At 46.0% G+C, this 13761-nt stretch overlaps 1 protein-coding gene across 2 annotated transcripts in view; it reads right to left on the bottom strand.

The window, feature by feature from the left end:
• ARMC9 (armadillo repeat containing 9) overlaps positions 1-13761 on the bottom strand; it is a 142763-nt gene that overhangs the window by 24180 nt on the left and 104822 nt on the right. For both annotated transcript variants that reach the window (XM_081241624.1, XM_081241623.1), the window contains exon 20: positions 6240-6344. In XM_081241624.1, coding sequence (XP_081097750.1) covers positions 6240-6344 — 105 coding nt within the window. The remainder of the gene's footprint in view (positions 1-6239; positions 6345-13761) is intronic.

The raw sequence follows: 13761 nt of genomic DNA, 5'->3' as shown, positions 1-13761 counted from the left end.
ACTGTGCCGCATGGGCCTTAGTCTGCTCCCAACAGTGAAGCACCCATGTGAGACCTTCCGGCACCGGGCTACGAACCGTGCCCTGGCCACGGATTCTTAAAACCTGCGCCAGCAACGAAGACCCAACACAGCCAAAAATAAAATAAATAAAAAATTAATTAAAAACAAACAAAAAAACAAAACAAAACAAAAATTTGACTTTGACTGTGATTTATTTTTCTTAGTCTCATTCTAATTATTCACTTTCATACCTAAACCTTGTATTCCGTTGTTTTAAAGAAGGCCTGCAAAACCTGTAAACTGGAGGGCCCACAAAACCTGGATCTTCCCTTCTGACGGGCTGGGTGAAAGAAGGCAAGAGATGAGCCTGGGGTCTGATAAGGCTGGATTCCCTGCTACTTGCAGATGAGCTCAATACCAACTGACAAAGGAAAGATGAGATGCAGAGATAAATGAAAGGAGAATAGAGGGAACAGTGGTTATCTCTGGGTGGACAGAATTATTATGGTGGTTGTTTATGCTGTACTTACTTTTGACTTTTCAGTAATAAGCATGTATTTCTTTTGCAATCAGAAAAAAGAACCCCAGAAACAAACTGAAAAAGAAAAGGATTTAGAATCTTTGGGGGTTGGGGATTCTTCCCCCTGCTTGTTTGGTTGTGTTTTCACACATAGGAATATGGACTTTTTAGTTAGTTCCAAGTGACTTTTCAATCAACAGAGTCAGGCAGAGCAGGAATAATTGGTTGAAAAGTGATTAGAAAAAAACCCAAAGTGGAGACAAATTTGAAGAAAAAAAGGAAAAATTGGAAACTGAGGCCCTTCCTTCTCCGGTTTTGGTTTTCACTGTGAGTAAAACAGGGCCAGCCGCAGGCGCCCAAGCTTCTTCCCTGTCTCCGGCGGGCTGGTCCTGCCCCCTGGCCGCTGCACTCATTTCCCCTGCTGAGGCCCCGTTAACCTTGAGGTCTGCCCACGTGGCAATGTTTCCATGGCCCAGATGCTGGCTTTAGAACCACTGAGGGTTGTAATAAAGATGCAGATTCCTGGGGCCAGGTCCCCACACACAGACTGTCTGAAGATTGGGTCAGGACCCCTGCTTTAACCAGCCCTTTAAGAGATCTCCAAACCAACTTGGCAGAAAAGAAAGTGTGGAAAGGGAGTGACTAGCATTGACACCAGGCATTCCCCCTCCAAACTGAGTCTATGCTTAAAAATTGGACCATAGAGTAATTCTGAATATTTCACACAGTTGGAGACTCTAAACTTTCAAATATGGAACAGAATTCACTGGAAAATCAACAGTTCTCCCAGAAGGCAGCAGAGCTTAGTGGTAAACAGCAAGCAGGCTCAGGTAACACCTGAGAATGCTCCTCAACGCTCTCAGCCTTAGCTTCCTCATCTATGACACGCAATACGAGCAGAATTTACCCCATCCTTTGTTGGGAGGATTAAATAAATGGAATCAGATGTGTGAGGCAATCAGCACAGGGCCTGGCCCAGGACGTGAGCCCAACTAATTTAAGGCACGCCTATGACTGTTGTTAAAGGTAACTGAACAATAAGTTTAAACTTCAAAATAAAAACAAAAAAACTGAGATCCTATGATAAATATCTACACTCCTTTACCCAGGGTACTGAAGGTATTTAAATCAGGGCACTCTTTTTAGGAAGATTATTTGGCATGATATGGATGATTCTAAAAACTTTAGAAATAACCAAGCAAGGAGAAGCTGGCAAGTCATCAATCTTGACCTGCTGCTGACCACGGCCTGAAGAAGAAACACAAAAGGGTGCTGTTTTTCACCAGAATTATGAGTGAACGGATACATTTTTTTTTTTTTTTTTTTCCCAGTACGCGGGCCTCTCACTGTTGTGGCCTCTCCCGTTGCGGAGCACAGGCTCTGGACGCGCAGGCTCAGCGGCCATGGCTCACGGGCCCAGCCGCTCCACGGCATGTGGGATCTTCCCGGACGGGGGCACGAACCCGTGTCCCCTGCATCGGCAGGTGGACTCTCAACCACTGCGCCACCAGGGAAGCCCGAACGGATACATTTGATGTGACCACCACCACTCTCAAGCAAGCCCAGGAAAAGTGGCTTGTTCTGCTCAAGCCTTCCCTGAGTTTCCTGTGGTCGTCAGCTTCTTCATGGCCCGGGCTCTGCAGTGCGCAGGTGCTACCTGCTTGAACTTGGGGGAGTGAGGACAGGCAGCTAGTGTGGCCTTGCAGGGCGCGGGGTGGCCATCAATGCCCAGCAAGCGGGGAGCCATGGGTCCAGGCATCCTGGGAAGGGCTCCCTTCCATCCCCTCGACACCCTGGCAGGCTTCCCTCACTGCACCTCCCCCCTCACGCCCTAACTAGTATTATAGTTTGTAAATCACTGGTGTGTACAATTACCGCTCCCGGGATGATGGTAAGGAGGTCTGGGCTGGGGCCTAGACTCTACTTTAATCCACCTTCCACGGCCAGCTCTGACGTCACAGGACGATACCCGTCAACCCCCTGACCCTCCATCCCTCATCAACAGCACAGTTTTATCTGCTCTGTGTCACCTGTAAACGTCTGGAAGATAACAGCTTGAGAAACGTTGCCAGCATTCTGTTGTGTGTCAGGCAAATGGCACAGGTTCAATGAAAAATTTTTGAATACAAGTTTCTAAAAGTCAACAGCTTTCCACTGATCTTGAAAAATCTACAATCTACCTAGTACACCAGAATGGGAGGCGTGAATTGTGATATCTGGGGTGCACATTCCCTAGTGAAATGCAACACCTTCTATCTCTGGCAGGTTCCCTCGTTTGACACAAGCAGTTAGCAGGTGTGAGTGCACAACCCCCATGTGAACCACCAGAGCCAAAGGTGGGCAGGTGAGGTGAGCTCACAGCACTGGCCGGCTGTCAATTTCAAATCAAGACTGGGTGACTGAGGGCAGCTGAGGAGTCTAACGAACAAAGACAGCAAAATGGGCGGTACGCCTATAACCTCAGCGCTTACTGCTCAACAGTAAGCTCTCTAATAAAACTTTAAAGTGTTTCCACATGAGATCCTATGGTGACCTGGTCTAGTGGGTCGAATGGTGGCCCCCAAGAGATCTGTCCATGTACTAACCCCGGGAACCTGTGAACGTGGCCTGATTTGGATAAACAGTCTTTGCAGCTGTAGTTACATTAGGGATCTTAACATGAAGAGATCATCCTAGATTATCCTAAATCCAGTGAAGGGTGTCATAAGAGACAAGAGAACACAAAGAGAAGAGGAGAAGGAGGCGGAGACTGGAGTTCCACAGCCACAAGCCAAGGAGGGTCTGGAGCCGCCAGAAGGTGAAAGACCAAGAAAGATTCTCCCCTAGAGCCTTCGGAGGGAGTGTGGCTGTGCTGATAACTTGATTGTGGATTTCTGGCCTCCAGAATGGTGAGAGAACACATTTCTGTGGTTTTAAGCCATCCAGTTTATGGTAATTTGTTACTGCAGCCCTAGGAAACGAATAACCTTGGTCTTCACGTCCCTATAACGAATGCTTTCTGTACTTCATTCTTACCACTCACATCGCCACCGAAAAGTAACTGACGCCAATGAGATAAACAAGCATGTGTAGAACGTTTCTAAATACTTCCTTCTGGTAAAAGAACAGCACCTATGCATTAAGGAGACTTAGAACTGCAGGCTAGGGTAAAATGACACCATTTCTGGATGCCATGAAGCTGGATTATTGGTTGATTTGAAAGCTCTGTCCCTTTGTGCCTCACCAAACTGCAAGATTAAACTGGTAGTTTCAGCACGTTCGGTGTCTTGTTTTCGTTGTTGCTGTTAAAAATCTTCACCGTATCAACATAAGATCTCACCCGCGGTATTTCACTGCGCAGAGGTGCTAAAACCTATTTAGCGGAGGGGCTGTACTGGGGTTTCTGTCTGAACATCCTTGCTGACCCTCACGTGCTTGTGCAGTGGTGTCTGTGGGGAAGTCCCAGCATCTCAGGGCTGAGTTCTCGACAGCTTCGCCACCATCCTCCAGAGAAGCCCCACCAACCTGCCTTCTGTTTTCCTCACCACCTGCCCACGAAGCATGAGAATCTTCCTTTTAAAAATGCACATCCAGGGCTTCGCTGGTGGCACAGTGGTTAAGAATCCGCCTGCCAGTGCAGGGGACACGGGTTCGAGCCCTGGTCCAGGAAGATCCCACACGCCGCGGAGCAACTAAGCCCGTGTGCCACAACTACTGAGCCTGCGCTCTAGAGCCCATGAGCCACAACTACTGAGCCCGCGTGCCACAATTACTGAAGCCCACACGCCTAGAGCCCGTGCTCCGCAACAAGAGAAGCCACCGCGGTGAGAAGCCCGCGCACCACAAGGAAGAGTCACCCCCGCTCGCCACAACTAGAGAAAGCCGGCGTGCAGCAACGAAGACCCAACACAGACAAAAGTAAATAAAATAAAAAATAAATAAATTGAAAAAAAAATGCATGTCCTGTCAAATGGAGCTCAGTCCTTCCCTGACAAAGCCAGTGTTCTTCCAAAGGGAAGCAAAGGCCTAGTCAGGGCTCAAGACTTCCATCAGCAGTTTGGAACCCAGATGGCCTCACTTCCGTCCCTTCTCAAGCACCTACCTCCCCACTTGACTTAACGTAATGGAGTCTCCGCAGTCAGTTAGGTTCCTTTGATCCCTGAGTTGTTTCTAGGGACAGTGGTGGGCTATAGGCACTTGTCCATGACTGGGGGCCGGTGGTCACCCAGCCTCCTAAGTCACCTCCCTTCTTTAACTCTTGCCCCATACGGTCTATTCTCCACAAAGCAGCCAGAGTGACAATAGAAGTTAATATAGTAAAACGTAAGTCAAACTGAGTACTCCCCTGCTGTGCGCCCTCCAACAACTTCCCAGCTCATGCAGAACAAACTCCAAAACCCTCGCCGACAGTGTCCCCATGACTGGGCCCTTGGCTGTCCTCCAACTTCAAGTTCTGCCAGCATATACTGACTCCAGCCTGGGGCCCCTGGAAACTCCTTGAACAAAGAGGAAGACCAGGCCCAGGTGACCAGGGAGACCAGTGCCCAGGGTGAGGTGATGAGGGCCTGGACAGGGCAGCAATGGGAATGGACAGGTGCTTTCTGCCCCTGGAAAGGCTCACGCCACCTGTACCCGCCACCTGTTTCCTTCCCATGTCACTGTCCTTGCTTCGATTGTTGAGCATCTGGCTCCCAGCTCCAACACTGACCTGCCCAATCTGAGGAGATTTCAGGGTCCATGTAACCGACCCGGTCAACCACCAGCTTCAAAATTCCAGGAGCTCCTTTTAATACCAATGGCCTTCACTCCTATGTGCTCAGCCATCTGTCACGGGGCTTCGGTCTGAACTGGCCTCATCCTGTGCAGTTGCTGCTCCCTTCAGACACCTTACCCTGCGGCATCCCACCTGCTCACCCATGTGTTCTCTGATCAAGGTTCCACGAGGCACCTGGGCCCTCGATGCCGTCATCCTCTCCCAGCCGGTGGGCAGCTCCCCTGACTCACACTCTTCCCTATCGAGCTGGTGGGTGGTAGCAAGGCGTTCCCAGAGCATCGGGGTCGTCGGGGAGTTCAGATTGTGGCCCCTCACAGACGTGTGACTCCACAGGCCTCTTGGTGCTTTGACTGACCACTCAGCCCATCCGGAAACACCCCTCCCTCCTGGTTTCCGTGGCACTGCTTTCTCCTGGTTCTCCTCAAGCCTCTCTGACTGTTCACTTTCTGTCCTTCTCAGGGTCCCGTCTTCCTTCTCCTGCGCCTGACATGCTGGTTCACCCCCTGCCCTCAGCCCCGCCCTCCCTCCCTCTCCACCCTCCACCTCCCTCAGTGGGCGACCTCACCTGCTCGGATGGCTTCGGCCATCACCTGTGTGCTGACGACTGACAAACCTGCAGCAGTCTTCCCTTCTCACGGATAAGGCACAAGAAAACCAAGACGCTGGACGGGTAGATGATTACTACTAAGGACGGGCTTACCCTCAGATGTCACGAAGGCTCTGGGGTGTGCCTTTTAGTTATACTCTAACTGCCTTCTGTCCACCAGCGGGCCTGTTTAGGATAGTAACTAGGGCCGCTGTGCACTTCAGGGCCCCTGGAAGCAAGCTGGACGACGCATATCTTATAAACATAGTATCATAACAGACCAAACCAAATCCTTATGTGTTACTGCAAATGCTAAGTCCATCAATGGTCCATCTCTCCTTTCTATTTCGGGGTCCCCACCCCCTTCACACGGTACTTACTCCCAAGTACTCCGTGGTCAGAAGCTTCTCGCCTGAGAGCTCTCCAAGCTGGGGCTGGATCAGTTCATCTTTGTCCAGCTCGGCTTCCATAGTGTCATGGTCCTCCTGTTTCAAAGGAGACACGGGATGAGCGCTCTGGACCCCTCCCTCGCTGCAAGTTCCCAGAGGGCGGCTCCCCAAGTGGGCACCTCATGAAATGGGAAGACCTTAGCCCAACAGCAGTGGCTCATGGGTTTGCATTTCAAAGGTTCTCCAGGGCCGTATGCCCTCTGCTCACAACCTCCGCGAAGATGAAAGGGAAAATGCCAACCCACCTCTTTAGGAAGCTGGGCGGCTAATGAACACTTCCACGGCCACAGGTGGGAAGGGGTTCAACAAGGTGCTGTTGAATGGTCTCTCCTAGTTACAGTCCTCAGAATGTTTTCCTCTGTGAGGTCAAGGTGCCACGTGAACAGCCAAATCAGCCAGTCTACAAATACTACTAAGCACCTCCATGTGCACAGGCCTTACAGAGGATACAAAACTGTATGTTATAGGCTTGCTCGTCTTACGCAGTTTACAGTCAATAAGAAGACTCAGCAAAAAGAGAAAAACTGTTTTGCTTCTGGGAAGATGGAGTGGACATATTTTTCCCTGTTCTTCCCACTAAGTACAACCCAAAACACTGGACATTACGTACAAAATAAATATGAGACCCTGAGAGGCGGAGAGGAGGGGGCACACTGGCTGGGTATCCTGAAACACAAGGAATAAAAGGTGGTGAGTCCCCTGGGTTTACTTTTTGCCTTAGAGATTCCCGACTTGGCGCTGAAGAAGCCAGCGTCCCAGAAACGAGCATGGTGAAGACAAAAAAAGTCCCCCAAAGCCTACTCCGTCTAGCCAAAGAACCAGGAAACGGGGAGCCCAGCATGATGGAACTTTTAGACACTAACCAAACACCGGAGCAAACACTGTCATCCCACCCACAACCACACCAGCAAGGGCATCAGGGCGCTGAGACTTCTTCCCCTACCAGGCTGTGATGAGGCACCCCAGTAACCCCCACCGGGGTGATATCACAGAGGGACACGTAGGGAGGGGGAGTTTTGTCCTTGCTGGGCGGTAATGAAGCCCCCCTACCCGGAGGGGAGAGTAGAGACCAGGTGGAGAACCTGGACTTCCACCCTGACTCTGCAGTAATGAGATGTCCCTGCCCCCCAACCAGGGACGCTGTCAGAGGAGGCCTGGTGGAGACTCAAGACGTTCACCACTGCCACGTTTCACCACGTTCCTGTGGTGTCGGGGAGGCCATGTGGGGGGCAGTAACAAGGCATTCCTACCACCTCTTTCAGTCAGGGAGGTGTTAGTGGCGGCCTAGCAGGGATGGAGAACTCCCACCCCTGTCCTGCAGTAACAAGGAGTCTCCTCTCCCACTCCCCGGGGTGTCAACAGAGGCCAACTGCAGACCCTGGACTTCCACCCACACCGAACAGTAATGAGGAGGAGCCCCAGCTCCTCTGCCACAGCAGTGTCAGAAGCAGCCAGGTAAAAGAGAAGGTTTAAAATGAGACAAAAGTTTCATAACATAGTATCCAAAATATCTGGGTTTAAATAAAAAATCATTCATCATACCAGGAACCAGCGTGCTCTCAAACTGAATTAAGAGACAATCAAGAGATGCCAACATCAAGATACAGAGATGCTAGAATTGTCTGAAAAAATTTTAAAGCGACCATCATAAAAAGGCTTCAATGAGCAATCACAAACATTCTTGAAACAAATTAAAAAAACAGGAAGTCTCAAGAACATAGAAAAGTAAACCTAAAGCAAACAAAAGGAAGGCAATAATAAAGAGAAGAGCAGATATCGATGAAAAGGAAAACAGAAAAACAACAGAGAAAACTGGTAAAACTAAAAGCTGATTCTTTGAAAAGATTAATGAAATTGTCAAACCTGTAGCAAGACTGACAAAGAAAAAGAAGACACAAATTACCGATGTCAGGAATGAAACAGGAGATATCACTACAGACCTGCAGACATCAAAAGGATAATAGGCCCATACCAAGTTAATCATCACACTTTTGCCACCTATATACTTCTAAATTTCTTTTCTACTTGCCACTGTCTTCTCTTAGGCCCTTGTCACTTTTTGTTCTTTTTCACTGTTTGAAAAGATATATTAGTTCAATTTTTTTGTAACAAATAATGCAGAATTAAATTATATAATGCATGAGAGCTAACTTGGTGGGGCTTCCACTGGCCAAATGGGGACAATGTGAGCATGAAAATAAATGTGGATTATTAATGGATTATCAGGTAGAAATCCACACAGGTAGAGTTCACACTTATATAAATAAAAGGTTTTTAAAAAATGAAAAAAAAAGGATAATAGGGATTACTATGAGCAACTGTACATAAATTTGACAACTTAGATAAAAAACACAAAGCTGGGGCTTCCCTGGTGGCGCAGTGGTTGAGAGTCCGCCTGCCGATGCAGGGGACGCGGGTTCGTGCCCCGGTCTGGGAAGATCCCACATGCTGCAGAGCGGCTGGGCCCATGAGCCATGGCCGCTGAGCCTGCGCGTCCGGAGCCTGTGCTCCGCAACGGGAGAGGCCACAACAGTGAGAGGCCCGCGTATCGCAGAAAAAAAACAAAACAAAACACAAAGCCTCTCAGATGACTTGAATAATCCTATAATTATTAAGAAAATTGAATTCCTAATTTAAAAATTCCCCCAAATAAGTCTCCAGGCCCACAGGGTTTCACAGGAGAATTCTACCAAACGTTTAAAAAAGTTAACACCAATTCTACACAATGTTCTCCAAAAACGGAAGAGGAAGAAGTAATTCCTAATTCATTTTATGAAGCTGGTATTATCCTGGTACCGAAACCAGACAATGATAGTACTTTTATAAAAAGAATACAAATATCCATCATAAATAAAGATGCAAAAATCCTTAACAACCAAGTTAAAGGAAAATGAAAAAAAAAATCCTTAACAAAATATAGGCAGATAGAATAGACCAACAGATCAATATGCTAAAAAAATTATATACAATGACCAAGTGGGGTTTGTTCTAGTGATGCAAGTCTGGTTCAGTATTTAAAATTTAGTCATTGTAATCCACAAGATTAACAGGCTTACGAAGAAAAAAAAATCGCATGATCATATTAATGGATGAAGAAAAAGCATGGCAAAATTCAATATCCATTCATGACCAAAAACTCAGAAGAATAGGAATGGGGGGTACTTGATAAAGAACATCTATAGAAAACCTGTATTTAACATTATACTTAATGGTGAAAGACTGGATGCCTTCCCCCTAAGACTGGGAACAAGGGAAAGATTTCTACTCTCACCATTCTTAGTGTTGTAAGTTCTAGACAGAGCAAGAAGGCAAAAAAGGTAATAGGAAGCGTACAGATCAGAAAGGAAGAAATAGAATTGTCTTTACTTGCAGATGACATGATTGTCTATGTAGAAAATCCCAAGGGATTGACCTCCCAAAACTCGAAGAACTAATAAGTGAGTTCAGCAAGGTCACAGGATATAAGATAAACATACAAAAATCAAATTCTACATACTAGTCTTAAATTAAGACTCTGATTAAAAATACAATATAATTTACAATTGCTTATACACACACAAGAAAAATAAAATAAGAAATACTTAGGTGTAAATCTAACAAAACATGTATAGGACTTGTATGCTGAGAACTACAAAACACTAAAGAAAGAAATCAAAGGAGGTCTAAATAAACGGAAAGACATTAACTTGTTCATGAATTAGAAATCCAACATAGTTAAAATGTCAATTCTCCCCAAGTTGATATACAAGTTTAATGTAATTTCTATAAAAATCCCAGCAAGATTTTTCTGTAGATGGGTACAAGACTACTCTAAAATTTATATGGAAGGGGCAAAGGAACTAGAATAGCTAAGACAATTTTGAAAAAGAAGAATAAAGTGGGAGGAATCAGTCCACCTGATTTCAAGACTTATTATTGTAGGCAAAGAATGTCATCTGCCATTTCAGCAAACAAAGGATGCTGTGGCCATAAAGTCATCAGCCACTGCAGCCACCCCTGCTGGCGCACCCTGAGGGGAATTCAGGATGGAAAAAACCAGGGTACTGGCCCTAGATAGTTAAGATGAATATCAAAACGGTAATTTCAATGAGCCCAGGCTCTTGCATCTTCCCATACACTGAAAAGCACTAAAATCATTAACTTGAGATGTCCGTTTTTTTGTGATTAGTAGTAATCTTTTGATGTTCGACTACATTCTCCTCCCCAGCAAAAGCTCCTATTATATCCAGTGCCTCCCTTACCTCTTTGGAACAGTCCCTCAGAGCTGTCTGAGAGGCTGTCTCCCAGGCTACAGTCTTCAGTAAAGCCCCTGAATAAAACATAACTCTCAACTTTTAGGTTGTGCACTTTTTTCCCAGTTGACATTATATAGCAACCAGAATCAAGACTATGTGGTATTGGCAGAGGGAGAGAGATATAGATCAACTGGACAGAACAGAGAACCTCAAAACAGACCTACACAAATACGCCCAACTGATTTTTGACAAAAGTGCAAAAAGTATTTCAACAGAGGAAGGATAGTCTTTTCAACAAGTGGTGCTGCCCCAAGATTCAATAATGAAAATTTTGAATTATTGACTAGATTGCTGCAAACTGGAACAGATCTCTCTTTTTTTTTTTTTTTTTTTTTTTGCTGTACCGGGCCTCTCACCGCTGTGGCCTCTCCCATTGCAGAGCACAGGTTCCGGACAAGCAGGCCCAGCGGCCATGGCTCATGGGCCCAGCCGCTCCATGGCATGCGGGACCCTCCCGGACCGGGGCACAAACCCGTGCCCCTCCCATCGGCAGGCAGACTCTCAACCACTGCGCCAACAGGGAAGCCCTGGAACAGATCTCTTGGTGTGAAAAAGTAAATTATCACTGGGGAAACTTTTAAAATCTAAAATTATCTTAAAATATCTTAATACTAGAGAAGGTAAAATATTCTATATGGGAGATAGCAGAGCACATAGGCTAGAAACATGGGCTCTGATGATCATCTGCCATTGGACTTTGTACAGTTTATTCCATCTACCTTTCAGTTTCCTTATATGTAAAATCATGGTAATAACAGAATCTAACTCATAGGACACTTCTGAAAACTGTACATTAGAAAAGTGCCAGATACACTGTAAATGACTAATAAATGCCAGCCATTGTTATTCAACAAACAAACAAAAAAAACAAGTGGTGCTGGAGCAACTGGACATGCATGGGAAAAAAAAAGAACCTTACTTTAATTCTCACATCTTATATAAAAATTAACTCAGAATGGACCATGGGCTTAAATGTAAAGCTATCAAATTGTTAGAAAAAAATAGGAGAAAATCTTCAGGACCCATGGCAAGGCAAAGCGTTCTTATACTTGATACCAAGAGTACAATCCATAAAAAGGAAAACTTGATAAATTGGATTTTTATTGAAAATTTAAAAACTTTTGCTCTGTGAAAGACCCTGTTAAGAGGACAAAAAGAAAAGCTATAGACTGGCAGAAAACATTTGGAAACCACATATCTGACAAAGGACTAGTATCTAAATATATAAAATATAGAAAGAATACTCAAAACTCAACAGTAAAACCCCCGAACAATCCAGTTAGAAAATGGGCAAAAATATGAAGAGACATTTCACTAAAGAGGACACGTGGATGACAAATAAGCACATTAAAATGTTCAACATCACTAGCATTAGGAAAATGCAAATTAAAACCACAGTGAGTCACTCCACACCTATCAGAATGGCTAAGTTAAAAACAGTAATAACATCAAATGCTGGTGAGGATGCAGAGAAAGTAGATCACACATACGTTGCTAGTGGGAACACAGAACTGGTACAGCCACTCTGGAAAACAGCTTGGCAGTTTCTTAAAAAGCTAAACATGGAACTACATATGACCCAACAATTATGCTCTTAGGCATTTATCCCAGAGAAATGGAAACTTACTGTCACACAAAAATCTGTACATGAATGTTCATAGCAGCTTTATTTGTAATAACCAAAAACTGGGAACAACAGATGTCCTTCCACAGGAGAATGTTAAACAAACTGTGGTCTAACCACACCATGAACTATTTTTTAAAATTAATTTATTTAATTAATTTATTTTTAGCTGCGTTGGGTCTTTGTTGCTGCGCGCAGGCTTTCTTTAGTTGCGGCGAGCGGGGGCTACTCTTCCCTGCGGTGCGTGGGCTTCTCGTTGCGGTGGCTTCTCTTGTTGCAGAACACAGGCTCTAGGTGCTCGGGCTTCAGTAGTTGTGGCACGCGGGCTCAGCAGTTGTGGCTCGCGGGCTCTGAGTGCAGGCTCAGTAGTTGTGGCGCATGGGCTTAGTTGCCCCGCGGCATGTGGGATCTTCCTGGACCAGGGCTCGAACCCATGTCCCCTGCACTGGCAGGTAGATTCTTAACTACTGCGCCACCAGGGAAGCCCCACACCATGAACTATTGACACACGGGGGCCTGGATGAATATCCAGTGAAATACGCTGTGTGAAAAAAGCCAATCCTCAGTGGTTACATACTATATCATTCCACTTCTACAACGTTCTTGAAATGCTAAAACTATGGAAATGGAGAACAGATTAGTGGTTGCCAGATTTTAAGGAGGAAATGGGAGTTGTGGCTGTAAAGGGACCCCGTGGTAATGGAAATCTTCTGGCTCTTGAATGCATCAGTGTTAATACCCTGGTTGTTGTTATGCTGTAGCTTTGCAAGATGCTACCAGTGGATGGAATTGGGTAAAGGGTACACAAGGTTTTTCTCTATTGTTATGTCAATCTATAATTATCTCAAAATAAAAAGTTTTCAAAAACACAAAAAGAGAGGAGTTAAAAACAAAATAATAGCATATATGAGCTGTCTCGAGTCTGTGTCTAATCAAATGCCAGCTGAACGACGTACATGGTACCGGGGAAACTGCGGTACTCTTTCCCACTCCCTGCTAGGACTTCAGAGATTACACTGTCCTTTGCAGGTTAAATTATAAAGATCAATACAAAACAGACCAGACCGTCACCTGACTGAGGTAGAAACTAAGGAAAGAATGTGTCCGTGTGAAGGGAGCTGGCCTGCTGTGAAGTGAGATGGCAGGAAGGAGGGGCCCTGGAGGAGATGCCCATCCCATGCCCGTCCAGTCTCAGGGCGGAGGGGGTGCCCCAGGCCTGCACGCCTGGGTGACAAGGGTCCCTGAGATTATCTAACCAATCCTTCTCCTGATTCCTCACCCACTCAACCACATGTGATTTGCTTCCTCTAAACTTGCCAACAGGAAGAGAAAGCAAACGTTAAGTGCCTGTCCTTGTTTTCAAACAAACTTCCAGCCATTCTGGATGCCCCAGTCTTTTGTGAATTTGGTTTATCTGCGTCGGTTTCCAAGGGATGTGAAGGCCCAAATTCCCGTGAGGACTGCCTCTGGGTAGGGCTGTTCCAGGGCGCAGTCCTGTCTCCCGGGCTTTCTTCACCACCCAGTCAGTGCCATC

The sequence above is a fragment of the Mesoplodon bidens genome (assembly GCF_964165515.1).
Source record: "Mesoplodon bidens genome assembly, chromosome: 8".
NCBI lineage: Eukaryota > Metazoa > Chordata > Mammalia > Artiodactyla > Ziphiidae > Mesoplodon > Mesoplodon bidens.
Note: the sequence above shows the minus strand (reverse complement) of the source record. Positions and strands in the feature narration are given on the sequence as shown.